We start from the raw sequence: 27,456 nt of genomic DNA, 5'->3' as shown, positions 1-27,456 counted from the left end.
TTTCTCCAAAAGATCACCAAGCCAAACATTTGGCCATATTTTTATTTACTACATATACTATAAACATATACAATACATGCTACAAAAAAACATTTTTTAAAATTTAACTGTCAAGAAAGTGTATAGTGTTATAATACAATGGCAAATGTTCATATTTTATTTCAAATTGGTTTGCTTATCACCCATTTCAAACCATTAATAGTGATATGTTACTTGTGGAAAATTAAAAATTATCTATTTTCATTATTAACAATAAAGAAGTCCAACAAATTAATAAGAATTAACCATGTCAAACATTAGTATCCAAAAAATGGGCTTTTGCAGAAACAATTATATAAAATATAGCAGCCAATTTCAGTTTATTATGTGACAATGAATATGCACTTGAATGGGGATTCTAGCATGTTTTTTGGAATTTATCTATAAGAAGTCCTTTGAGTTCTTGATATCCAATAACTGCCACACCCAGCCAAATCCATCCCAACACTTTATGTAATGGCTCCAGACAACTTATCATTGAGAAATTCTTATGATTTGGGTAGAGTTGCATATTCCACTAATATTACATGATGAAAAGAGACATTACAAGCCAATATCAAAGGCAAAGGAAAATATAAACATTCAAATCAGTTGTAACAAGGTTCTTCTACAAATATTTTAGATGCCATACTTCCAGGAAAACAAGATTTAATGTGCTTTTGGATTTTACAGTATGAATGATAACTGAAAATTTAACAAAAGTAGTCAGATGGAATTATATTGAGTATGCAAATTTGTTCATTCGACATTATTGAGCACCCACTATGTGCACAGCACTGTGCTAATATTTTAAAAGTTGATTATTAATATCTTCATCAAGCATTACCTTAGTGTGAGGTAAAAATACATTAAATTAGCGTCAACTCATAAGTTTGCCTGTGGTAATGTATGTAACTCCCGTGCCAGCTGGCTTCCCTGGGCCATGTAACAAGCTCCTGCATTACCCTCATTCACTCACACAAACATTGGCACACTGTGTGCCAGGCAATGTGCACTGAAATAACCATGATTTGGTATATATTCAAAGAATGAAGATTTATCATATTAACCTATGTAGAGCAATTAGAAAGGTACACATTATGTTTCTAAAATGAGGTCCAAAGCAAAGTATCAGGTGTTTCTATGTCACACCACACCAGAGACCACCAAGTGCCTTTATCAACTGGGAACTAACTTTAAAAGTTTCATGTTGTAGTCTAAAATAGCTTAGATTATTTTTGGTCTCATAGGTCTATTCTTTGGAGCACCTGACCCCATATAAACCATTCTATTTTTAAAAGGGTTTATAAACTAAACCTGAACATTAAAAAAAAAAAAAAAAGCCATAAAAAAAAAAAAAATGAAGACAGTACTTCAAGCACTGTTCTGGCCATGTAAAATTAATAATACATAAGTAATTCATGATTGGTTCAAACATCTTTCAAAGCACTAACTCTACCCCCAAACTCATGATTCTAACTTGTCTTTTATACAAGTTGCACAGAACGCTGAGGGCAGAATTTGGCCCTGAAACCTTTCATGGAATATTATAAGTGATTGGTCCTTCTACTCCAAGTAGAATCTGAGAATTCTAGGATACTGGCACTCAGGAGAAATGGCCCTGTTGATACCCATCAGGCAGGAATCTCTTTAGCTGCTGCAGCAGTGTGAATCTAGTATGACCCCTTAGGGGAAGGAAGCTGGGAGTTTGGCTGTCCACTTAGTGAATCCAATACTGGCTTAAAGCTATGCACTGAATAAAGTGCTCTGCACATCCTGCTCCTCATCTGGAATGAAAATATACATTATCTTAAGAATCATCCTACTTATGGGTCTTGGGGAAAAGAATAACAAGGGTTGAAAGAATCCCAAGAAAAAGTATGAAGCATTGACTGGGAAGGAAGACAAATGCCTCTAGTAGTGTTCTCAGAATTCTCAGGATTTTAAATGTCAGAATGAGTCATACAATGGTCATGTTCCATAAATGAAAAAGCAATCCCACTGGGCACTATTCACATGGTGCATGATTACTTCAAGGGGGTGGAAGGGAACAGTCTACTGCCATTTGATAGTATGATTTCAGATGAAAACAAAACCACTGGATAAGTCAGGGTAACCAGTGTGTAACACTCCTCCCTTGTCCATCAGCATCCCACAGGTTGTTCTGCACTGCTTGAGAGAAAGGAGGTAAAACACCTATCCCTTCTGATACAGGCACAGCCACTACCACCTAAACTGCCAATTCAGAAATAACCACACAAGCCCTCCAGTTTCGTACCCTGAATATGGTAAATAAGACTAGGAATGGAGTAGTTCAGTCTAAAAAAAGATCACAGGTAACAGAATGCTTATATAAACTAGACTGCTTTTGACACCTGTAAGAAAATTATATAGATGGTAATTGGAAAAAAAAAAAAAAAAAAAAGATTGTTCCCATCTGTCAGCAAAACTGTTGAGCTATACTCAGCTGAAGTCCTCATCGGGATTCTGTTGATCCAGCAGACGGACATGTGTGAATGGGAAGTGACCTCGTTTGCCATTACATTCCCCTTCCCACTGACCACTCACATTAATCTTCGTAACCTTTACCAGCTCACCGACCTGCAGGGGAGAATAAGGAGAGCACTTTATTTCCAGTTAAGAATGCAAGCTGAAAAACTCCATTCTCTCTGGTTAGGCAAACCCTGCCCACGTGATTGCTCTAGGGCTGATGTTACAGAAAAGGCTGTTCACTACCTCCCCAACCCCAGCCACCAGAATGATTATTTGTGGTTAATGCAGACAGAAGGAAGAAGTGATTTTAGCAGTTTAGAAAGAGAACATAGCAAAGTAGAAAAGATCCTAGAAAATTATACTTTTGGGAAATCTCAGTGTCTCTGAATAAGCAATGTCAGCTTAAGGGAATATTCTTTTTCTTTATACCCACTACTCTCAGCTTCCTCCCTGCCCCAGGCCCTGGCCTAGGAAAGAATCCCTGATTCTCCATGGCACATAGTAGCACAATCTCCTAGCATCCTCACTCACACACATCCTGGCCTAGTATTGCTTGCATAGCATAAGGCAATCATGGCAAGTTCACTTCATTTGACCCCAGAAAATGAAGTATTCCATGACCTTCCCACCAAGGCAAGCCACTAGGGCAGGCACAGGCACAAATTCCAAGTCCTGTCAGCTCCCTGCTCATCCCCACCTTCTTCCTCATCTACTAACAGATTTTTTTTTTTGACCCCTCAATGCCACTTGGCACTGTTCATTACCCAGTGAGGGGACCAAAAAACAAAAACAAAGTCTCTTTTTTCTTCTTCTTCTTCTTTTTTTTTTTAATAGTGCTGGGGATCAAACAAAGCCTCTTACATGCTAGGCAAGTGATAAAACACTGAGCTAAACCCCCAGCCCCAATTTAAAAAGTCTCTTAAACATTAAAGATAAAATTTTAATAATATGACATATACCTTTAGCCTACCATGAAACTTAAGTAAGTCTGATGAATAGATTCATCCTATAATAAAATATTGAATAATGGTGAGATAAAACTCTTGAACTACAGACCATGACCATCCCTTAATTATTAACACTTAAGTTCTCAGCACACAAGTGGTTTCTAATTATTACTGTTCATTTGGTTTTATGAAATTAAGAACTATTACTGATTTAATTATATAGACAGTGGAGGGTTTTTATGGGTGGGGGGCAGGGGAGAGTATTTGATAGTATTAGGGATTAAACCCAGGGCTTTGCACATGCTAGAAAAGCACTGTACCACTGAGCTACATTCCAGCCCTTTTTATGTTCTGCTAAGTTGCTGAGGCTGGCTTTAAACTTTCAATCCTCCTGCTTCAACCTCCCGAGCCACTGGGATTATAGGCGAGTGCCACAAGCTTGGCTAACATAATCACCAAGCCCTATAGGCTGCTAGTACCAGGATTCTGTCATCCTAACAATTTTCCAGCTTAACCTCCTGACACCCAAGTAAGGTAATTAACTATGACAATCAAAGATTTTCACACTGTCTTTGGAGACCATGACAAAGTGAAGTTTTGTTAGTGAAACTAATCTAAAATATGTGTTCCTTTAACCTTAATTCTAATTCTCAATTTATCTCACTTGTTCCCTTCTTTTTAAAAATCTGGCAGGGCTAGAGATATGGTTCAGTGATACAGCAATGGCTTTGCATGCAGAAGGCCCTAGGTTCGTTCCTTTCAATGTTATAAGATGCGAGGCTTTGCACTATCTCCTAATATCAAACTATTTTAGTGACTTTGTTTTGTTTATGACCTGTCAGCTACCCTTGACTTTCTACCCTTCACACACATGCACATATTATACATTATACACATTACTCAAGTTAAAGCCTGGATATTTCCAGTTACTTGGTGGTAAGGTCCATTACATCAAATGAGTACTTCTTTCCCCAATTTTTAGTATTTATAACACTCAAATATAAAGTGCTATTCTGGTAGCTGTACTAAGACTAACATAAGTCACTGATCTTAAGAAGGGGACTTACAGTCGGCTGCAGTGGCACACATTTATGATCTCAGCAACACAGGGCTGAGTCACGAGTTCAAGGCCAGCATGGGCAACTTAGTGAGATTCTGTCTCAAAACAAAAATTTAAAAAGGACTAGGGATGTTTATCAATATTTTATACAGCTTTTCTAGGTATTGAGAAGACAGTTCTTTAAGGATATAGCTTCAACCATTCTACTCCATAACAAAATTCAGATGCAAAACTCCTCTCTTCTCTCAATGTTACATTGTCTTTATCCTTAAACATTCAAGTGACAGTTCACAGAGCTCTAAGAAAGAAAGGATGCATTGAAGTGCAGGCTAGGCTGGTCTACACATTTTTTTTTTTTAATAGTTGATGAAGTTCTTGGCAAAAAGATACAAACATTAGAAGTGAAAGAAAAGCTATGCCATGATGGAAATTATTCTGATTTTAAATGGATAAAAAATTAAAGTGGGTCTGGGGATGGGGCTCAAGTGGTAGCACACTCACCTAGCATGCGTGAGGCACTGGGTTCGATTCTCAGCACCACATTAAAAATAAATAAAGATATTGTGTCCATCTAGAACTAAAAAATAAATATTAAAAAAAAAAAAAAGTAAAGTGGTAGCTGGTCAACGAGGCTAATTAACCTGCCCAAGTGGTACTGGATACCAATACTTCAAAGGAAGACCTTGTTAAGAAACAGTAGCTGTCAACCCTGGGAGAATATGAATAGGTTGTTCTAAGAATGTTTTTCCACCCAGAGTGGAACAACACCTATAATCACAGTGACTTTGGAGGCTAAAGCAAGAGGATTGCAAGTTCAAAGGCCAATCTCAGAAAATTAATGAGACCCAGTCTCAAAACAAAACAAAACAACAAAAAAGCAGGGTGTGGTGGCACATTCCTGTAATTCCATAGGCTTAGGAGGCTGAGGCAGGAGTACTTCAGAGTCCAAAGCCAGCCTCAGCAATTTAGGGAGGCACTTAGCAACTCAGAGAGACCCTTTTTCTAAGTAAAATATTAAAAAGGGCTGGGGATGTGGCTCAATAGTTGAGCGCACCTCTGTGTTCAATCCCCAGCACCAAATTAAACAAACAAATAAATAAATAAATAATAAAATTTAAAGGTTAAAAAAAAAGGGGGCCAGGTGCAGTGGCACACACCTGTAATCCAAGCAACTTGGGAGGCTGAGGCAGGAGAATCGCAAGTTCAAAGACATCCTCAGCAACTTAGCGAGGCCCTAAACAACTCAGTGAGACTCTCTCTAAATAAAATACAAAATAGGGCTAGGGATGTGGCTCAATGGTAGAGAGCCCCTGGTTTCAATCCCCAGTTCCCCCCACCACACCACCACAAAGTTGCTCCACTAAGTGAAGTTCTTTAATTCAGAAACAAAGCCAGAATTGTGCTCCTCTTTCTGTTATATATCAACTCACTAAAGCCTAATCCCAAAGACTTTACCAGAAAAGGTGAGGTCTGAAACTTGGCATACTGCTTCAAACACAATGAAAGCAAACTGAATATATGCCTCAGAAATGTTACAGTCTTACAATACAAAGGAATGAATGCTATAATAACAGTAGTTCTAACACTAGTAATTTCAAAATTCAAGTTATAAAAAGGAAAGAAAAATCCTAATATATATTACCAATGGACAAGAAACACAAAAGGGCTTCATGTATCAACAACACATTTAATCTTCCTTTTTATGAGGCAGACCTCAGTAGTGCCTTGTAAAGAAAAAAGGCTGATGATTCTTCTTATCACTGAGAAATTGGTGTTTCACTGTCCAGGCTGGTACTCAGCCTCCTGATCGATCCTATAACACATCCTCAGGAGCAAGTGTGCATGTATTAGTGGAGTCATAAAGGGGAATAATTGGTTACTCTAATTTCTTCACTCCTTGAAAACTTACTGAACACTGGTTTATTCCCTACCTCTATGTAGTGTCCAAAGTTATTCAGGATTCTGGTGCAGATATAATCAAATCTAAAACTGGTTCAAGAGCAAAAAGACTATCCAGCTGATCTCCACTTATGAATACCAGTGATAATGAAAAAAACAGCGCAAATTTCTGGAACCCACTTATATAGGAGACATTAGCAAACTGTGTGACCTCCTTTGCAGCTGCTTTTCTGTTCCTACTATCTAACAGGAAAGATAACCAACAACTGTCAGCATTCCTTTGATCCAGACTTGCTGAATAACTCTACTGAGCTCAGAGAAGGAAGCAAACAGGGCTGGGGGTGTGACTTCATAGTAGAGCACTTGCCTAACAAATCAGAGCCCCTGTGTTTGAACCCCAGCACTACCAAACAGAAAAGAAAGAAAAAGGGGGAAAAAATGCATGTAAAGAAAACCATGGAAAAGCAAGTACAGAGAAGCAGTACAGGGAGCCTTGTCTTCAAACATTTTCAAATGCAAAAAAGAAAAAAAAGACATTCAATAAATATTCCAAGATTTGGCTACGGGAAAAGCAGTTAAGGAAACTACAGCAATCTAAGGCAAGGGTCAGCAACTATGGCCCATGAGCCAATTCAGTTTGTTCTTTTTTGCAAAGATATCAAGTATCTTTTTGATATTTTTGGAATATCACAAGCTCATCTGTCGTTTTGTCTGACTGCCTTCTACTACCATGGCAGACTGAGGATTGTGACAGAAACTATATGGTTCTAGGCATTTATAGAAAGTCTACAGACTCTTGACCTAAAGAATAGGTAAGCCAGATACAAGGGCACACACTTGAAATCCCAGCTACTGAGGAGGCTGAGACAGGACAAGTTCAAGGCCATCCTGGGCAATTTAGAGACCCTCTCCAAAATAAAATTTAAAAAGGGCTGGGGAGAGTAGGCAATACATAATACCCATCTAGAGTCTTTCAAATCAGTGAAAAACAAGAGACAATTCAGCTTTAATGATTCACTTAGAGGTGGACTGAAATGGGTGTGGTTTGTATTGGTAAGTAATTAGATTTAACTGCCTAAAACTCTTGGTGAGAGGTGAATTGACCACTAGTAGTATATACATTTTAGTTCAATATAAAGTATTTTCTAAAAATTAATACAATGAATTAGACCTGAAGTTCCCAAACTAAATAGTGTTAAAGGCATCACAGTGAACTCACAGGTATGCAATGAAGTCTTTTTGAGGGAAACAGAATAATACTTGATTTGTGATGTCATATGAACTACTAGGCTCAAGACAGTACACAATCCCTTTTTTCGGACTGGGGATTTAACTCAGGGTGCTTTACCACTGAGCTACACCCCAGCCTTTTTTGAGAAAGATCTTGCTGAGTTGCTAAGGCTTGCCTTGATCATATGACTCTTCGAGGCAGTATACAATTTCAACATTATATCATGCTATTTTTTTTTAATTAGGAAAAAAATTTTAGTTGTAGATGGATATAATAACTCTATTTTATTTATTTATTTTTATGTGGTACTGAGGATTGAACCCAGTGCCTCCCATGTTCTAGTAAAGCATTCTACTGAGCTATAACCCCAGTCCCATGCTATATTTCTTTCAAAGACACTGTGTCTTTACAAAGCTGGATTTTGAAAGTTGCTATGATAAACAAGCAAATAAGTAACTCTTGAAAATAAATGTGGAATAGGAAACAAGGGTGGCAATGTTTAATATGATCCCAAGGTTGGAGGAACTACAGTGACCAGAGATATCACACCTCATTAGTTAAGTAATTACAGTCCTTTAATACTAAACTAAAACATTTATTATTTTTTTCCCCATGGTATTGGGAATTGAACCCAGGGTTTACCATTTATGTGCTCTACCACTAAGCTACATCCTTGCCTACACTATCTTTATAATATTGATATTTTATCTTCTTCTTTTTTTTTCTTGTTACCAGGGATTGAACTCAGGGGCACTTGACCACTAAACCACATCCCCAGACCTATTTGTATTTTATTTAGAGATAGGGTCTCACTTAGCTGCTTAGCACCTCGCTTTTGTTGAAGTTGGCTTTGAACTCAAGATCCTCCTGCCTCAGCCTCCCCAGCCACTGGGATTACATGTGTGTGTCATGTGCCCAGCTTTAATTTTGATATTTGATAGCTGGATTACAGGTATATACCACCATTGCACCTGGTTTATGTTTATTTTAAAAAAAAAAATTGTTTTTTGGTACTAGGGATTGAACCCAGTAGCATTCTACCACTGAGCTACATACACCCCCAGTCCTTTAATTTTGCAACAAGGTCTTGCTGAGGATCTCACTAAATTGCTGAAGCTGACCTCAAATTTGTGATCTCCTGCCTCAGCTTCATAATTATTATTAAAAATACCGAAGCATGGCACTGGGGATATAGATTAGTTGGTAGAGTGCTTGCCTCACATGCACAAGGCCCAGAGTTCAATCCCTATCACCACAAAAACAAATAAACAAACAAACCCAGGCATGGTGGTATATGCCTAAAATCCCAAATAATTAAGAGGCTGAGGCAAGAAGACCCTACTTTCAAGGCCAGGCTAGGCACTCAACAAGACCGTGCCTAAATGTAAAAATTTAAAAGGGGCTGGGGTTGTGGCTCAGTGGTACAGCGTTCTCCTAGAACGTGCAAGGCCCTGGGTTTGATCCTCAGCACCACATTAAAAAAATAAATAAATAAGTAAATAAAATCAAGGTATTGCGTCCAGCTAAAACTAAAAATTTAAAAAAAAAAAATTTAAAAGGGGAGTCAGGTGCTGAGGATGTAGCTTAGTGATAAAGTGCTTGCCTAGCATTGAGAACCTGGATTCAATTCTCAGCACCATAAAGGGAGAAGAAAGAAAAAAAAAAAAAAAAAGCTATTATTGGGATATAAATACTTAAGATATTTGGACCTACCTACTTAATAAGTGGAACTATTAGATATTTGTTTTAGCCTAAGGGAGCCATGAAATATTACTGAAACACTAAGGGTGGTATGAATGAAAAAAGTTCAGGACCAATAGCCTACATTGTTGTGGCTCATATTGAGTTCCCAAAAAGTAGAGATATTTAAAGAGATGCTTAAAAATCATTGAGATGATACCAAAGAGTCTGCCTTTAATGTCTGATAACTGGATCTGTTACTTCCAACATCCCTTCCCACTGAAATTCAATGATATGAAATGAAGCAGACATCCAAGAGGATGAAAGAAGGGCAAGAGAAACTAGATGCCTATCTCAATGAACAGGACAGGGGTCTACTGCTATGGTTCCAGGAAAAGAAACTGGATACATAAAGGGCTTGCCTCTCATATTCTCATACCTTCTAATCTCATTTTTTTCTCTCTATCAAACAGATATGACAGATTGGCCTTTCCTCCAAGTTGTTAAGGTCAAAAGACCCAACAACTCTCATTTTCATAGAGTTCCACATGTAGAAATGTGCAAGTTATAGTCACTGATGCATCAAAAAGAATCCAAAGCACCTTACACCTTTCACATCTGTACTATGAAGAAAAAGTCCAAGTCTGGGAGTACCCAAGTATTCTCAAGTCTTACTTATTGAAAGCAAAATGCCAGGCTGAATATGCAATAGAAATTACACAAGTAGCACTTTTAAACAAAGTATGATTGTTTTGCATAGTCCACAGAGGCATAAAATAAACATCCACATTTACAAGATTCATCATGACAACAAGGTGGTACAGTGGCGCATGCCTGTAATCCCAGTGGCTCAGGAGGCTGAGGCAGAAGGATTGTGAGTTCAAAGCCAGCCTCAGCAAAAGTGAGGTGTTAAGTAAATCAGTGAGGGGCTGGGGATGTGGCTCAAGCGGTAGCGCGCTCGCATGGCGTGCGTGCGGCCCAGGTTCGATCCTCAGCACCACATACAAACAAAGATGTTGTGTCCGCTGAAAACTAAAAAAATAAATATTAAAATTCTCTCTCTCTCTCTCTCTTTAAAAAAAAAAAAAAGTAAGTCAGTGAGACTCTAAATAAGATACAAAATAGGGCTGGGGATGTGGCTCAGTGGTCAAGAGCCCCTGAGTTCAATCCCTGGTAGCCCCCATCAAAAATGAAAAAGGCCTCTGCATTATTCTAGAGTTATTTAATCATTTTTCCTCCAACACATTCATGTCTGCATTTTATTTAATGTCTGTTTAATTCACTGTTATGTTCCTAGAATATGATTGATTGATCAACCCACAGATCTATGGGTGGGCAGAGGAACACCCGTTGGTCATTTGCTGCAGTTAATCCCTTCTCTCTAATGCCTTCATTCCTAATAGAGAAATCTGGGTAGAAAAAGAGAAAATATCTAATAATTTATATTCTAGTAAGACACTTCAGTCATGACAAATATACCCATATGCAGGAAACATACATTTGTAAAATGAGAAGAGGTGATTCTTGAACACTTTTAAAAATTTATTTTTTAAAACACAGAAACAGAACAAAAAACCATAAAAAGGCACAGAAACTCTTTCTTCAAAGAAAATCTTACAGAGATATGATATAATATATAACAGTGAAAAACAGCTGCTTTAGCTGGAGCACAGTGACGCACACCTGTAATCCCAGCTACTCAGGAGGCTGAGCGGGAAGGATTAGAAATTCAAGGTCAGCCTTGATGACTTAGTGAGAACCTGTCTCAAAATAAAAAATACAAAGGTGTAGGAAGATATCTCAGTGGTAGAGCCCCAATACGACAAAAAAAAAAAAAAAAAAAAAGCAGCTGCTTTAGCTGGGGTACGTACCCTGTGGCACATGCCTGTGATTCAGAAGAGTGAGGTAGGAGAAAAATTTAAGGCCAGGCTCTGCAACTTAATATGAGACCCTGTGTCAAAATAAAAAATAAAAGGGGCTTGGGGATATAGCTCAGTTGGTTGAGTGCTTGCCTGGAATGCACAAGGCCTTGGATTCAATCCCCAGCACCACACACACACACCAAAAAAAAAGGGGGGGGGGGCGGGGCTTGAGATGTAGATCCGTAGTTGAGCACTTGCCAGGCATGTACAAGGCCCCGAGTTTAATCCCCAGTACTGGAAAAATAAATAATTCAACAAAAATAAAAATAAAAAAACAAATGCTTTGGTTAAAGCAAGAGAAAGAAACCCAAGATCTTGCAACCTTAGCTTTACCCTTTCCTGGAGACTCTTAGGGTACTGAAAAGCAGTCTGAAAATGTGGGTCTAATATATCTTAAAGTCTTGACCAAATCTAAAATTAAATAGATCTATCACTGGGATACAGCTCAGTGGTGTATACACTAACTCAGTGGTAGAGCACTAACCTAACATGTGCAAGGTCCTGGGTTCAATCCCAGCATTATAAATAAATAAATAAATAAATAAAATGTAAAATGCTACCAAAATGTACCTAGCTGGTTTACAGATCTGGATTTATAATAGGTCAAATTATGTTTCATACGGAAAAACTGATCTATGTCAATGCATAATTTTCTTATGAGAATGGTAAGGTCAGAAAGCCAAACTTTCCTAATCTTCCAGTCTCACACAATAAGGAGTAGACATTAGTTTCTATGAAAACCAGAAATGGGGCCAGGCACAGTGGCACACAACTGTAATCCCAGCAGCTCAGGAGGCTGAGTCAAGAGGATGGCAAGTTCAAGGCCAGCCTCAGAATTTAGCGAGAACCTCTAACTTAGCCAGACTCTGTCTTAAAATAAAAAGGGCTGAGAATGTAGATCCGTTGTTAAGTGCTCCTAGGTTCAATCCATGGTACTCAAAAAAAAAAAAAAAAACCAGATGGAAAAGGAGAACTATACTTCCCTATATAGATAATACAATTGAGGACATGCTTGCTGTCAATGAAGCCACATAAAACTTGCATGAAGGAGGGCAGCAGTACTGTTATCTGGGTTTGGTAGAAAAGTGCCAAGGTAGATTTAGGTTTGTCACATTTCCATAACCAATTAGTTTGCATGATCCATTCAACCAGTCTTAATATCAATTTTCAATGAGGATATTTAAGGCCCTTTCCAATTCTAGAGTTCTATGATGCTAAACAAACAACCATTTTTTTTCCCCCAACTACATTAAAAAAAGGTGTTTTAAAGCTACTAGTCAGGGTATTTGTTTTAACTTGAAAGAGGCTCTCTTTAGCAATAAACATATGTGGCTCAAAAACAAATATCCAAACCAAAAAGAAAATTTAAACTAGTTTTCTATGTAAATCTTTATTTTACAAGATTGTATTTGATAGTAGGGAGATTAGATCAACCATTTTTTAGTGTTAAAAGACCCTACTTAGTGAAGGCAGACATCACTCTCTTTGTTTGAGGTTTTTTATTTTGTTTCGTTATGGTTTTTTTGTTTTGTTTTGTTTTTGAGAAGGAGGTCTTACTATGTTGCCCAAGATGCTCTTGAATTCAGGAACTCAAGTGATCCTCTTGCCTCAACCTCTTGAATAGCTGGGATTACAGGCAGGAACCATGATCATATGCCATTGCCACCATGTTCAACCAAGGTATACATCATTAAAAATAATTCTCTTTGAGGAAGGAAATGCAAATGGAAGCAAAATTAATATGATAACTATCCTCTTCTGGATGTTAGCTGACACTCCAGCCCTATGCTAATAAGATCTGCAAATAAATGTCAAGAGTCACATCTATCATATGCACAGCAACAAGTTAGAAAGTTATCATCATCTGAACATAAATGAAAACATGAGGCTGGATTCTAGTTTTTTCTTATTCTCCAAAGTCTAAGTTGGGAAAAAGAAGTAGTGCATGCCTATAATCCCAGCTACTCAGGAGGTTGAGGTGGGAGGATCTTGAGTTTGAGGCTAACTTGAGCAACACAATGAGACCCCCATCTCAAAAAAAAAAAAAAAGGCAAAAATGAAAAAACAAAAAACAGTGTGACTTAGCAACATACATTTCATTTTCTCATTAAAGCAGAAACACAAAAGTCACAAACATCCTCTTAAAACATACAAACTTTAAAAACATATTTTCAGGGACTGGGGTTGTAGCTCAGTGGTGGAAACTTGCCTTCTATGTGTGAGGCCCTGGGTTCAATCCTCAGCACCATATAAAAATGAATAAAATAAAAGATATTATGTCCACTTACAACTAAAAAATACAAAAAAACAAACACACATTTTCAGTCAAACCTAGAAAATTAACCCTCCTTCTACTAGATCAAAAACTAAAAGAAAAATTTCAAATCCAGTAATATCAGAGACTAGTACTAGTTCAAATAAATTCTAGCTCATTCTGTGGACTAACACTCCCCCTTAAACAGAGAGCGCTCCAACTCCTCACTGCATGAACATGACCCAAAGAAAAGAAAGAGGAAGGCTGGGGATGTAGTCAGTGGTAAAGTGCTCTCCTGGCATGTGAGAGGCCTAAGTTCAATCCCCAGCATCACAAAAAAAAAAAAAAAAAAAAAAAAAAGGATCCTTAAGTTTATAAGAATGTACTTTTACTTTTTCTCTGCATAACTTCAGCCTGTGCTTATGAAAGTTAGTACCCATTTACATTCAAATCATTATATCAGTAGTCTCTGAAACACAGGAATAGGATGCCTCTTCTGTAGCATTTTTTCTCTCCCTGTAGCAGTTTTTATGCTCAACTATAGCTCTGTATAACTCAGTGAGGATGAAAGGAAGAAAGGGGGGAGAAGAAAAGGAGGAGGTAAGAGGCAAAGCAGTGCTAAAGAAAGAAGGAATAAATACAATGTCATGATTGACCAGAAGGAGATAAGTTACCAACAATAACTATTCACCAGTAAATGGCTAAAAATTAATCCCTTAAGAACTGGCTTCTTGACAATAAAATGCATTAAACAAAAAATACAAATTTGCCACTTCTTGGAATTATCACTTTTAGGTATAGCTCACTTCCCACCTATACTACACTTTATTGTTCCCTCCTGAAGCTTTCTTTCAATAGTGTTGGGGGTTGAACCCAGGGTCTAATGCATGTTGGGAAAGCACTCTTATTACTGAGTTACATCCCCAGCCCCACTCCTGATCCTTGGTGAACATAATCAATAGTAAGGAACTTCATATCCTCTAAAGTAAAAACATTTTGTTTTTGTGGGAAAATTACACTTAAATGCTATGCTAAAGACCACTTATTACACTCAAATCTGTGTAAACCCACCTTCTTTTAGACAATGACAAAAAGAAAGCAAGAAAGATTAGAATATAGATAAGAGAAAATATTTTAGTGAATTCAGGTAGTATTGTTAATCAAAATATGCTTAGTAGGTAAGTCAAAACATTCAGTTATACAGTTTTAAGTTTACTCATTGCAAAATAGGTTTTCAATATAAAAGAGAAAACCCAACATTAAATGCCAAAATCAGTACTTAATGGTTCAACATCTACAACATCACAATGCTGGTGCTTGTATTCAGCATTCCTACAAAGCTCTAAGAGGTCTGAAAGGGAGACCCTATAGCAGATCTCTTCTTTCTACATTTTATACATTATGTACCTCCAAAGCCAAGGCTGTCTTGTCGTAGGCATTAGGGACTCGCTTCTGGATAACCCTGGCATAAATGGGCCCATTCTGGAGGTTAGGGAGCGGAGTGTTGACGCTGGGTTGGGCATAGGGCCCGGGCTCCGGCCCACCCAGTGGCTGTGGGTGGGAACCCTCCTGGTTACCTCCAATCAGAGCCGATACTGAGGCGGCGGAGGCAGGTCTATACTTCTCCACGTAAGGGACTGGAATCATCCCCCTCTTGCCTTCGCTGTCCTCCGCATTCCACCACTGCTCTTCAGGTTTATCCCGGATTCTCAAGATGTCTCCTTTCTTAAAGGGAAGATCTTCTTCATCATTCCCATTAAAGTCAAAGAGGGCTCGCACATACTCTGCCTCCTCCTGCCTGAGAATCACTCCACTACCCTGCCTGGATCTGGAAACTGGTTCTATCAATGTTGTAGTGTCCAAATAGTGAATTTTGTAGAATTCCAGTAAAGCAGGCAATGAATCAAACTCTTGATCTCCTATTCGGAGTCTGGAGGGGCTCACCCCTGGAAAAAACAGAGCAGAGTGTTATTTAAAGATGTACTATATTGAAGATGAAATGAAGATTTTAAGCATTTCTCACACACACTTTAGTCAACATTTAATCAGCAGAAAAACTGTCTTTAAAAAAATAATCTCTTCTCCTCACAAAAAAATCAACATCATACACTGAAGATGAAATATCCTGTGAAAATAAGATGTCCAGCACCACTGGCCTCATAGGATGCCAGGACAGATCAGGCCAGTTGGGCTTGCTCTCATACTAGATCAGACAGTCAATGTGGAATATTTTTGTTCATTCTCTCAATATATTCTGTTGATACCCCAGTAAAGGTTCTAAATTTTGCTGCAATCTTTTTCCCTTCTTCTGTCCCAGGAGCGCTTTATCACTAAGCTACATCCCTAAACCTTTTTATTCTTTGATATAGGGTCTCTTTAAATTGCTTAGGACCTAAGTTGCTGAGGCTGGCCTTGAACTTGTGATCCTCCTGCCTCAGCCTCCCAAGGTGGAGTAACTATGCCCAGCTTGTTGCAATCTTCTATTCAACTTAAGAAAATATAGCAGGCTCTCCTTTTCAGAAAGAAGTAGGGAAAGTTTGTAATCTACATTGAGCTCATACATTTATTTATTCTCTTCACATCTAGAATGTTTAATTCCAAAAAAAGAAAAATCTTAGAATGCTGACCACAATTTCATCTCTGAAAGCTAAAACAAAATTAATTAGGAAAAGCTAAAAAAACTAAGTTGGTTGCTTAAAAATCAACTCCTAAGATCTTCACTTAAATAAAACATGGAAACCACATTGCTCCCTGTGAAGCAAACAGGTCATGAAGATAAACAAGGATGATTGGGAAAATAAGCATTAAAATATTCAACCTCTGGGAACATACTGAGGATCCAAACAAAGGACATATGAGGAATGCTTCTATTCTGAGATTCTAAAATTCAAGTATAATAAATGAAGACATATCACTCCAAACAAGAGTTTCCTATGCTTTTATATTTTTCTGGTACTAGGGACTGAACACAGGACTGTTTTACCACCGAGTTACATCCCCAGTCCTTTTTCTGCTTTATAAGGCCTCCCTAAATTGCCAAGACTGGCCTCCAACTTGGATCCCCTGTCCCACCCACTTCTTTTACAAACTCTTTCTTATTGGATGTGGTACACACTCTGCTAAGCAACCAAAATAACAAATTATTTTCATTGAATATTTTTTTACCTTTTGGTTTCTTGATAAATAAATAGGTCTGTAGAAATCTGAGCTTTTTTTAAAATTTTAATTATTTTTTTTTTACTAGCAGACAGACCTGTACCTTTATTTACTTATTTAAAGAGAGAAAGAGAATTTTAATATTTATTTTTTAGTTTTCGGCGGACACAACATTTTTGTTTGTATGTGGTGCTGAGGATGGAACCTGGGCCGCGGGCCGCAGGCCCCACACATGCCAGGCGGGCGCACTACCACTTGAGCCACATCCCCAACCCACCTTTATTTATTTTTATGTGGTGCTCAGAATAGAACCCAGTGCCTCACATGTACTAGGCAAGCGCTCTGCCACTGAGCTACAACACCAGCCCAGAAATCTAACTTTGTGGCAGGGGTAGAGGAGAAATTTTTTTTTTTTAACTAAGTCTTAATCCTGCCACAGGACCACTGAGCATTTTAGGTTATAACCCACCAGATTTTTGAGTGTATATAAAGCACATACATATTTGAAAGTACTTTTAATTGAGTTATTATATGTAATTTTATACCTTGCCTTTTTTTCCTATTATACTTCAAGAACATGACTGGGTATGTACTGAGATTAGAGCCCAGGGCCTTGGGCATGCTATGCATGAGCTTTAATGCTAAGATACACACCATGAGCTACATGGCTCCAAGAACATGACTGTTATTTTTATGGTGCTGAGGACCAAACCCAGGGCCTTGCACATGCTAGATAAGAGCTCTAACAATGAGCTTTCCCTCCAAGAAAAATACTTTTTTAAAAAAATGACACTGTGAATTGAACCAAGGGGCGCTCTACAATCAAACTACATCCGCAGCCCTTTTTACTTTTTGAGTCAGGGCCTCATGAAATTTTCCAGGCTGACCTCAAACACATGATCCTTCTACCTCTGCCTCCCAAAGTCACTGGGATTATAGGCATGTACCATCACACCTGGCTCAAAACGAAGCGCTTTCCACTGAGCTACATTCCCAGCCCATTTTCTGTTTTATTTGTTGCTGAGGGTCTTGTGAAATTGCTGAGACTGGCCTTGAATTTGTGATCCTTTTGCCTCAGCCTCTTGAGTGGCTGGAGATTACAGACAAATGCCCCTACACCAGCTAAGAACATAATGTGTGGGAGAAGCACTCACGCTCCTCCCGGGGCACATGGGGCACATGTCCATCGGCGGAAGGTGCTGGCTCCTGCAGCCCAAGAAGCCCCGGGAAGCTCCTGTGTTCAGTGCCAGGCCCCTGAGAACCTCCCGGAGAGTGTCCCGGCAGCAGCCCTTCCCAAGGGGCCCTGCGTCCTGGCGGGGGTACACAGTGAGAAACCAGAAGCCAACTTGAAGAAATTTGCACATGACCTTTTAGATGTCCTTGAAGAGGAAGACAAATGAGAGCCAAGAGATTTCTGAGTGGAGGGGGGTTCTGCACCTGCCCCATCCCACAGGTCCTCACTCTGGCCACTCTTCATCTCTTGTTACCCCTACCTGTTTGAGTCACCGGGAGTGTGTCTGGGTCTCTAGGAGTGGAATGGGTGTTCCTGGGTGCACCTCCTTCCCTTTATGCTTCCATGCACCCTGCAGGAGGTGAGGCTGTGACCACCTGCTGGCTTGTGTCCTAACCACGTTGTCCCTCATGAATAAAGTCCCATAATAAAAAATAAAATAATGTGTGGGAGAAAAAGGGGAATTCTGGGGAATAAACCCTGGGGTGCCCTACCACCCAACTACAACCCCACTCCTTGTTTTTAAATTTGAGACAGTCTTGCTAAATTGTCAGACTGACCTTGAACCTGTGATCCTTCTGCTTCAGTTTCCTAAAATGCTGACATTACAGGATTGCACCAACATGCTCAGCTATAAGAACATGATTGTTAATGGCCATAAAGTATTCCTAAATTTTCACTAAGATAAACAATGCTGTTATGAGTGTTTTTGTTCTTATCTATTAACGAACTTTTTTATTTCCTTAGGATAAATTCCTAGTTTTGGATCAAAGGGCAAGCATTCCAAAAAGTTTGTGCAAGTTTACACTCCCCCACCACCACCCCATATTCTTGTCAAAACAGTATTTTATTTTTTTGAGGTATTGGAGATTGAATCCAGGGCACCTCACATGCTAAACAAGCATTCTACCATTAAGCAATATCCTCAACCCCCCTCCCCTTTTAAATTTTGAGACAGGAATTCACTAAATCACCTAGGCTGGTAGTTAATAATTGGGATTTGGAAGGCATGTACCCCAAAGTTTCATCTGTGGGAAGACCTGATCCCCAATGCAGCAATGTTCTGAGGTGCGACTTTTGGGAAATAATTGGATCACAAGGGTTCTAACCCCATCAGTGGATTCATGGCTCTAATCCCCACTGATGGCTTCACAGCTGATTGGACTACTGGGATGTGTTATAAATTGTAGGAGGTGGGACTTACTGTAAGGCTATAAATCCTGGGGGTGTGCCCTTGGGGATTGTCTTGTCCTTAACCCTTTCCTCTTTTTCTGCTCCTGGCTGCCAGGAGGTAAACAGCCTTCCTCTACCATGATGTTCTGCTTTGCCTTAGGTCCAAAGCAATGCAGCCAAGTGACCATGGACTGAAACCATGGGCCAAAATAACTTTCTTCAATTATGTTGATTTTTCTCAGGTATTTTGTCACAGAACAGAAAGCTGATTAACATGAGGGTTTGAATTTATAATCCTCCTGCCACAGCTTCCCAAGTAACTGGGATTAAAGGTGTATGCCACTATAACCAACTCAAAACAGTATTTTAAAAACCATCATCAATTTAATAAGGAGAATTGTTATTTTAAAAAATATATCACTTTTGGCCATTTGATGTTTTTCAAATTTACTGACCCTTTGTACTTCGTTGAAGTAAGTACTCTCAAAGTTATTTGTTCAAGTCCTTTATGGTAGGATAGTGGCTGATCTCCAATCCTAATAACTCTCCATTAGTATAAACAAAATGGCACTGTCCTACCCAGCTAAAAGCCAAGCTGAATGAGCCTTCTCCTTAACATCATGAAAGCTGAAAGACCAAGACACATTTAAAGTTGCATGTTTTTTATATTGCAAACAGGCTATCTGTAAACTTCATGGTTACAAGCTGAAACTGGTTAATAGACCAAATGCAGGATTGCTGGCTGTCTTTCCAATTTAAGACACTAAAAGAAATGCCCAAAGCAAGTAACATCCATCTATGGCAAACACTCAACTCAGCAGAATGTGACCCTAATAGCTGTCAGTTCAGGATAGAGAGAAGATTCTGGTTATGAATGTAACAGAGTGTGGCAGTGCTATATTCTCTTCATTGAGTTGGAATTGTTCCTATTCAATCTGATGGGCAAAGAGATGCATGACCACCTTCTGCATTACCACTAGCCTAATTCAGGATGATCTTTCAGGCCTACAGAATAACTGTTAAGGCCAGGGTCACTGTGAGCATAGAGATCTACTCAGCGTTCCCTGGTCAAGAAAGCTCCAGGGCATGGGAATTGCAAGTTCAAGGCCAGCCTCAGGAACTTAGCAAGACCATGTTTCCAAATAAAAAAATTTAAAAAGGCCATGCATGGTGGCACATGACTGAAATCCTGGAGATTCAGGAGGTTGAGGCAGGAAGACTGCAAGTTCAACGCCAGCCTCAGTAACTGAGCAAAGCTCTAAGCAATTTATCACAGCCCTGTCTCAAAATAAAGAGGGTTGGGGATGGGGCTCAAGTGGTAAAGCACCCTGGGTTCAATCCCTGGTACCAAAAAATAAGAATATAAAAATTTAAAAAGAACTGGGGATGTGGCTAGTGGTAATGCACCCTTAGGTTTAATCCCCAGTATCAAAGAAAGCTCCAGGGCAGAGTGGTAAGGAGTCTGTCTACCTCACATCCAGTAGGGCATCTATGGCTCAGAAATTGGTCCTGATCACACATTTGGGGAGAAAAGCTTCCTTACTAAAGTTTACTCAACTACAGGTCAAAATGGTTTTTACTAATTGCTCTTTTGGAACAGTCGCTGGCAGAAATTAAGTGTTCACTTAAGTGCTTCGTTTAACTTTTTCTTTTTTGAGGATTCTCATTGTGTTACCGAGGCTGGTCTTGAATTCCTGGATTCAAGCAATCCTTCCACTTCAGCCTCCCCAATATTGGGGCTACAAGCACACACCAACTTAACTGGCATTACATATTATCACTATTATTTATTGTACTGGGGTTTAAACCCTGGGGTGTTTCATCACTGAGCTATATCCTCAGCCCCCCTCCTTTTTTAAAAGAATCTTTTTTTTTTTTTTAAGTTGTAGATGAACACATACCTTCATTTTGTTTATTTACTTTTCTTATGTGGTGCTGAGAATCTAACCCAGTACCTCATACATTCTAGGTGAGCACTCTATTATTGAGCCACAACCCCAGCCCCATCCCCGGCCCTTTTTAAAATAATTTTTTAAAATTCTAAGACAGGGTCTTAGGATTGGCAAAGCTGGCTTCCAACTTGAATCCTCCTGCCTCAGGCTCCCGAGTGGCTAGGGAGGAACCATTGCACCCAACTACGTATCTTTTTTTTTTTTTTTTCAAGTACCAGGGACCACTGAGCCACATCCCCAGCCCTATTTTTATTTTATTTAGAGACAGAGTCTCACTGAGTTGCTTAGCGCCTCACTTGTTGCTGAGGCTGGCTTTGAATTCACGATCCTCCTGCCTCAGCCTCCTGAGCTGCTGGGACTATAACTGTATGCCACCAGCCTGGCTACATATCATTCTTAATGAACATAATGAAGTAAAAGACACTAAATAAAAATCTATTACCAGTTTTGAGAAGCTCACAGCATAGAGACACAAAGGTAAGTTCAGCGTGCTGGTGAGCACAGAGCATGTCTTAGGAAGAGATCCCTCCACTCCAACTCTTATTTCAACAGATGTATTCCTATAAAAAATGAAAAGTAAGGCTGGAGTTGTGGCTCAGTGGTAGAGCACTTGCCTTGCATGTATGAGGCACTGAGTTCAATTCTCAGCACTGCATATAAGTAAATGAATGAAATAAAGGTCTACAAACAACTAAAAAAAATGTTAAAAAAAAAAAATGAAAAGTAGCAACAAACTATGCCTTGAGATACAAAATCACAATGGAGAGCAACTCTGACCATCCTTAAACATTTCAAAGGCACTCTTTTCACTCCAAGAAGGAAGGTAACCACTCCCTACCCATCATCCATTGTTAATAGTTCCTCTATTACTACACCAGGCCAAGTAAAATGGGGTTTAGGGTCGGGGATGAGAAGAGGGGGCTAAAAGAAAAGACTACTTAGCCAAGACCCTTTGCAAGATCAGTGGAAGAAAAATTGCAGGTCATCTGGCACAAAGGTATGAAGGAGATTTAATTCATTTCTTATTCTAGTATCATAGTATGAACTTAGCTTGCTTGACTGTTTGGCTTAGCAATCCCAAACACTCACAGAAATACAATAAACAAAACAATGAGAAGCCTTTATATACTTTACCTATAAATTATTCTTATATGCTACTAACACTGTAATTTCACAGAGGAATACCTGGTTTAGGGTATTGTTGGGCAGTTAAGATAAATAAGACAAGCTTCATTGATCCAAACTCCAGAAGGGAAGGACAGAGGAAAGAATATACATGAGTCCCAGATAAGCATAAACCTTACCACAGCTATGTGCTCCAGCTCCTTTTCCCTCCTTGTCTCCTTCTAACCACAAATAGTCAAAGGCAGGAAATAAGAGGGAGGAAGGAGATACAGTCAACCAGTCTAAAGGATAGAGCCAACGCAAGAATTCTCACAGATATCTGGGACTTAGAAAACCTCAATGACTTACTCTACATCAAATCTGGGATGGATTCTGAATATGCCATTATGAATTAACACATTTGGAAATTAAAATCAATACAAATGGTTAGATATTCTTTTGGGTTCTCTGTACCTTCTCAATCTATTACTTGTAAGCATTTTGGCCCTTGGGCTATGTTTTTTACAATGACACTCCATAAAGGTTTCATGAAGAACAACATAGGTCTCTTTAGCCAGGTTACATCTGGCAAGGTACCACCGCAGTTGCCCCATCATCAGCCTCTCCTGGACCCCACAGCACTTTCTTTTATCCTTCCCATTCCCTTCTTTTCCAGTCCTTCTCTTCCTTCTCTGCCTGTGGAATTTAAAGAGGTTGCTAAAATAAATATCCACACCAATACAAAGGTCTAAAAGGCCAACAACTGAGAAGGGAGCCTAAAGACACACTGGAGTATAGTCTCTGAGGCAAGAAAAACTTTTCTAAAAACAGTGTAAATGAGATGGACTCTGACTCTCATTTATATGAGTTGTTACTTAAATTCTCTGTACCTCGCCCCTCTTTCTGCTAAATGGGGCCAATGACATTTCTAATAAGTTTCTAGAAGTGGCCGTGGCTGATACAACCAGGCAAAGTGGCATAGGCCTCTAATCCCAGCAACTCTAGAGGCTGAAGCAGGAGGACTGCAAGTTCAAGGCCAGCCTTAGCAATTTAGTGAGACCCTGTCTCCAAAAGAATAAAAGGCTCAGTGTAACTCAGTGGTAGAGTTGCCTCTCTGGGTTTCTGGGTTCAATCCCTAGTAACAAACAAAACAAAATGGAAAAAAATAAATTAAATAAAACAAAAAAACAGGACCTTGTCATGTTATAATTCACATGTACACAGTAAAGATCTGAAGAAATACACATTTCCTTTTGTCATACAATTTCTAAGTAACCCACTGAAGAACTTCTCTAGAAGCACTGGATGGAGGAATATTCTGACACTGAAGACAAGAAAACCAGGTTTGTGAACTGAAAAGATGACATAAAACACACAGCTGAAGGTTCAAAAGGCGCAGTGGATAATCAGTTGTCCCAATCTCCAGAGAAGTGGCTTGATCCAGCACTACCTTGAAGAGGAATCACTACAAAATAAGGCAAGCTTTTACACTATCCTCACTCACTAGAGTAATAGGTAAGAGGCTTTGGTTGAGCTGTTAACATGTACTGGACCCAAGATCCTTTCACACTATTTCATATGCCCCATCCCTCCTATCCCAGCCCTATTCCCTAATGCATGCTGTTTCACCAGTGCCTACCAACATACACTATGCAAGCCACGAACCTCTTAAAGCTGAGAATGGTTTTCCATTGTGCTGTAACTACCCCATTCCACCTCATTTATATTCATAGTATTAGCCTATGTGTGTGTGTATGTGTATATATCTTGTTGAATATTTATTCAATATGCAAGACAGATTCCTAAGTATTTAATACACTTAAGTTCATTTAATTGACTATGAGGTCAGTGTTACTATTTTCCCTCTTTCACACATGAGGAAAACTAAAGCAGAAAAAAAGTTAAATAACTTGCCCCAAGTTACACAAGGAATAAGAGGCAGATTAAAAAGATTCAAACTCAAGACTCCAGAAATCAGGCTTATAACTCCAAGTAGTGACAATGTACAACTCACACTCATTCAGTTTTGTGGACTCTACTGGTCAAGGTCCAGTAGTTCCTCATTGTTCCAAGAGGAAGAAATTAGTAGATCAATTGTTGCAAGTCTTCTCAAAAGGTTCATCTTGAAACTCACCCTGAAAGAATATGACCAGTAGACTTGATCAAACCCTTCCATATAGCCTTGGAGCACAGCCAGGGTGCTCCTAGGCTATGGCAGCAGAGGACTATGGGAGCTAAAGATCTAAGATAAGTTAACATAGGTTCACTGAAAAGGTTGAGAATCATTAGCCTATTCTATCCCTATGCATCTAAAAATTATACTAGGGATGGGGTTATAACTCAGTCATACAGCGCTTGCCTAGCATGCATGGGTTTGATCCTCAGCACTGCAAAAAACAAAACCTAAACCTCCACACAAATTTTACCTAAGGTTATGTACAAAAAATACACCACGTAGGGCTGGGGTTGTGGCTCAGTGCACTTGCCTAGCATGCGTGAGACACTGGATTCAGTCCCGGGAACCACATAAAAATAAACAAACTACAATTACAAAATAAATAAATAGATTTTTAAAAAATACACTATGTAATTTTAAGCACAAAGTGCACCTCCCATATTCAATGTGCCAAGTAGGTTTTTAAAGCCTCTTTATCATTGACTTAGATAGCAAATGTGTACTGTCCAAGTGCTAAAGCCAGTTTTCTTGTCATCTTTTCCTTCTGGTCTTTAAAAAGAACCTGGGACCCGCTTGGCAAAGTAAGTTTTGAGGACAGTCCTCTACGTGCACTACTGGGATCCAAGAAAGGTTACACAAAAAAGGGACAGAATGCCTGAGTTCAAATTCTGTCACAAGCCTTGTAACCTTAAACAAATTACTGAATGTTTCCTTATCTGCAAAATTAAAATATTTTAATGAATGGAGATCACAGTACTTCACTCACTAGATCGTGATGAGGCAAATAAAGGTACTCAGCAAAGTACCTGGTATAGAATAGCCAGTCAATAAATGTTAGCTATTAATAATGTATACGCTTCTCAAAAATTCAAGAAAGTTCTCTGCGTGGCTTCAAAAGAAAAAGCTTAATGGAGAGGAGAAGACTAAGTAATCATTATAAAGACAACAATTGAACCAACTGCCCTACACAAAAATACGGGACACAAAGCATGTGGAAAATAGGGTACACACTATCCATGAGCTTTCCACACCTCATTCACAAACTTTGGCAATCTTTACCTTCTCTCCTAGGCTAAGGATCTGAATTCTTATATATTTTGAAAAGGTAGAGTTCAATAACAAGGTAAATGATGAGATATAAAATCACAATGCAGAGGTATAGAGAAATACAAAGTTAACAAACCTGTCTGCTGCCATTTCCAAATTCTGCAACCAAAATACACATACATAAATAAACTGTTGAGAAATTAATTTCAATGATAGCTTACCATCATGTTATTATAATTAATTCAAAACCCTAGATACTTTGCATATGGCATCAAAATAGAATTTATCTGGTTTAGGGCAATATATGTTGCATCAATATGCCTAGTTCATGTTATAACCATTATAATAGTATTAAACTGACCAGACTGATAAAAGATTTTGGATAATCAGTGAACTTAAAGACACCACACTCAACAGTACAATTAACAACAGAGACTGCCCATCTCCCTATTTCTGGACAGAGGGTATAAATTTAAATTAGGACTATCCTCAAAGGGCAAGTCTGCAAAGACAGGCACAGACACCTCCTAATTCACATGAGACTGGCCTGGATCTAGTCTCAGCTGGTTAGGAAGAAACTACTTCTATTTGGGAACAGTGAGAAGGCACTAATGACTCTTGGTGCTGTTAACAGACAATGGTAACCTCAGAATTATTGTGTGTCTTGTCTCACACATCTCAAGTACTAAGTGCATATATTTCCTTAATATTCCCCAAACAATTCCAATTACATGGGTAAGACAGTCACATCTCAATGATCCTTAACAAGAAAGACAAAATGGGATGACTTAAATTCCTGGAGGATCTGCTCCAGGAGGGTTTGTTTCTGGTACCCAGGAAGAAGGGCCACAACCCCAACTTACTCAACAAGAAGAGGCCAAGAAGTACAAGACAATGTTAAGCTCAAGGAAAATTAAGTTCCATTTACTTCCAGGGAAGGAATTGTTCCCTTAGATAATTTCTGAGATATTTTGGGGGTGGGAGACAGCGGCTCTTTCTTCCACTAAACACTCTGAAAACTAGAACCCCCTAATTGTGGTGGACAGTCTTTCAGACAGTAAGATATCCTGGATACTGGCAGACATCAACTTATTCTGGGCTGGTCATACAAGGCTTTCTTCTATCACCAAGGCACTTAGCTCACCACCTTCGTCCTCCACAGGGGAAGAGGACAGTAAAAGCATTTTGGAAAAATGCCCAAGAAAGGAAAAAGCTGACCGGTTTCCTGAGGGTGTCTCCATCCCTCCCAGCCAGTATGTGGTGACTTCCTATCAAAGGCCACCAGGGGAGTATGGCCAAACCCAGTTCTCCAACACTGCAGGAAATGTTTCAAGCCTAAAAGCCACTTGTAGGATTATCGGATTCATTCTGGGCACTGCTGCCAAGTGATGCCCCCGCAGTGCCAACATCCCCCTCAGTTCTTTGTCCCCACATTGCCCAGCCCTGCCCTTGTGCTTGGCCCGGGCGCCAGCCCCACCCTGGGGCCGAAGCAGTTCCCCTTCCCCTGGGCTGTCCTCCCAAGGCACACCCAGAGGCCTGGGTCAGCGGCTCCTCCTCCCCCACACACCACCGCTCGACGGTGGGAACACGCCTGGACAGCAGGTTGCCCCCTGACAGGACCACTTCAGCCCTTTGCCCATGTCCCTCGTGGGGGTCAGCGCGACAGGAGCAGCCGGCCAGGCTGGGAGTTCCGCGGCCCTCACCCCCGCCCGGGGCCTCCCATTCCCTCCGTCCCTCACCGGGCGGAGGCTGTGCGGGCGATGGTGGCACGGGTGGGCGCGGGCCGCTGCTATTGATGATGTAGTGTGAGACACGCGAGTTCTCGGAGACGCTGAGCACATAGTCCCCGGGGCTGGTGCTCGAGTCCCGCACCAGGAACACCCCGTGCCGCTGGCCCTGCAGCAGTGCCACTGCCTCCTGCCGGCTCAATCGCCCCCAGTACCAGCTACTCCGCTCCTCAGAGTCGAAGTTGCCCGCCATGACCACCTCCGCGCCAACACGCTGGGCCGCCGCCGCCACGCGCGACACTCCAGCCCCGGCGCCCGCCGCCCAGCGGACCGGCTCGGGTCTCACCCTCACAGCAGCGCCCGAAATGGCGGCGGCGGCCGCGGGC

The 27,456-nt window shown here is 39.9% G+C and overlaps 1 protein-coding gene across 2 annotated transcripts; it reads right to left on the bottom strand.

Annotated features, from left to right (window-relative positions):
- Positions 1-27,456, bottom strand: Crk (CRK proto-oncogene, adaptor protein). Of its 2 annotated transcripts, none has more exons than XM_027924558.2 (3): positions 27,083-27,456; positions 14,912-15,450; positions 1-2,619 (listed from the first exon to the last, which is right to left on the bottom strand). In XM_027924558.2, the coding sequence occupies exons 1-3, from the start codon at positions 27,321-27,323 to the stop codon at positions 2,482-2,484; spliced, it is 918 nt and encodes a 305-aa protein (XP_027780359.2). In that variant the 5' UTR covers positions 27,324-27,456; the 3' UTR covers positions 1-2,481. The 2 variants fall into 2 exon arrangements, with proteins under 2 accessions (XP_027780359.2, XP_027780360.1); XM_027924559.2 differs by having other exon boundaries at positions 2,426-2,619; positions 15,082-15,450.

The sequence above is a fragment of the Marmota flaviventris genome, chromosome 17 (genome assembly GCF_047511675.1).
Source record: "Marmota flaviventris isolate mMarFla1 chromosome 17, mMarFla1.hap1, whole genome shotgun sequence".
Classification (NCBI taxonomy): domain Eukaryota; kingdom Metazoa; phylum Chordata; class Mammalia; order Rodentia; family Sciuridae; genus Marmota; species Marmota flaviventris.
This window is presented reverse-complemented; position numbering and strand designations above follow the sequence as displayed.

Bases quoted from the DNA above. Each gene is read 5' to 3' on its own strand.
- Crk (XM_027924558.2), bottom strand. From the start codon at position 27,323: ATGGCGGGCAACTTCGACTCTGAGGAGCGGAGTAGCTGGTACTGGGGG. The intron at 15,451-27,082 runs GTGAGGGACGGA...TGTTTTTTCCAG, and splicing joins GCCCGCACAGCCTCCGCCCG to GGGTGAGCCCCTCCAGACTC. The intron at 2,620-14,911 runs GTACATAATGTA...TCTCCCCTGCAG, and splicing joins AGACAGCCTTGGCTTTGGAG to GTCGGTGAGCTGGTAAAGGT.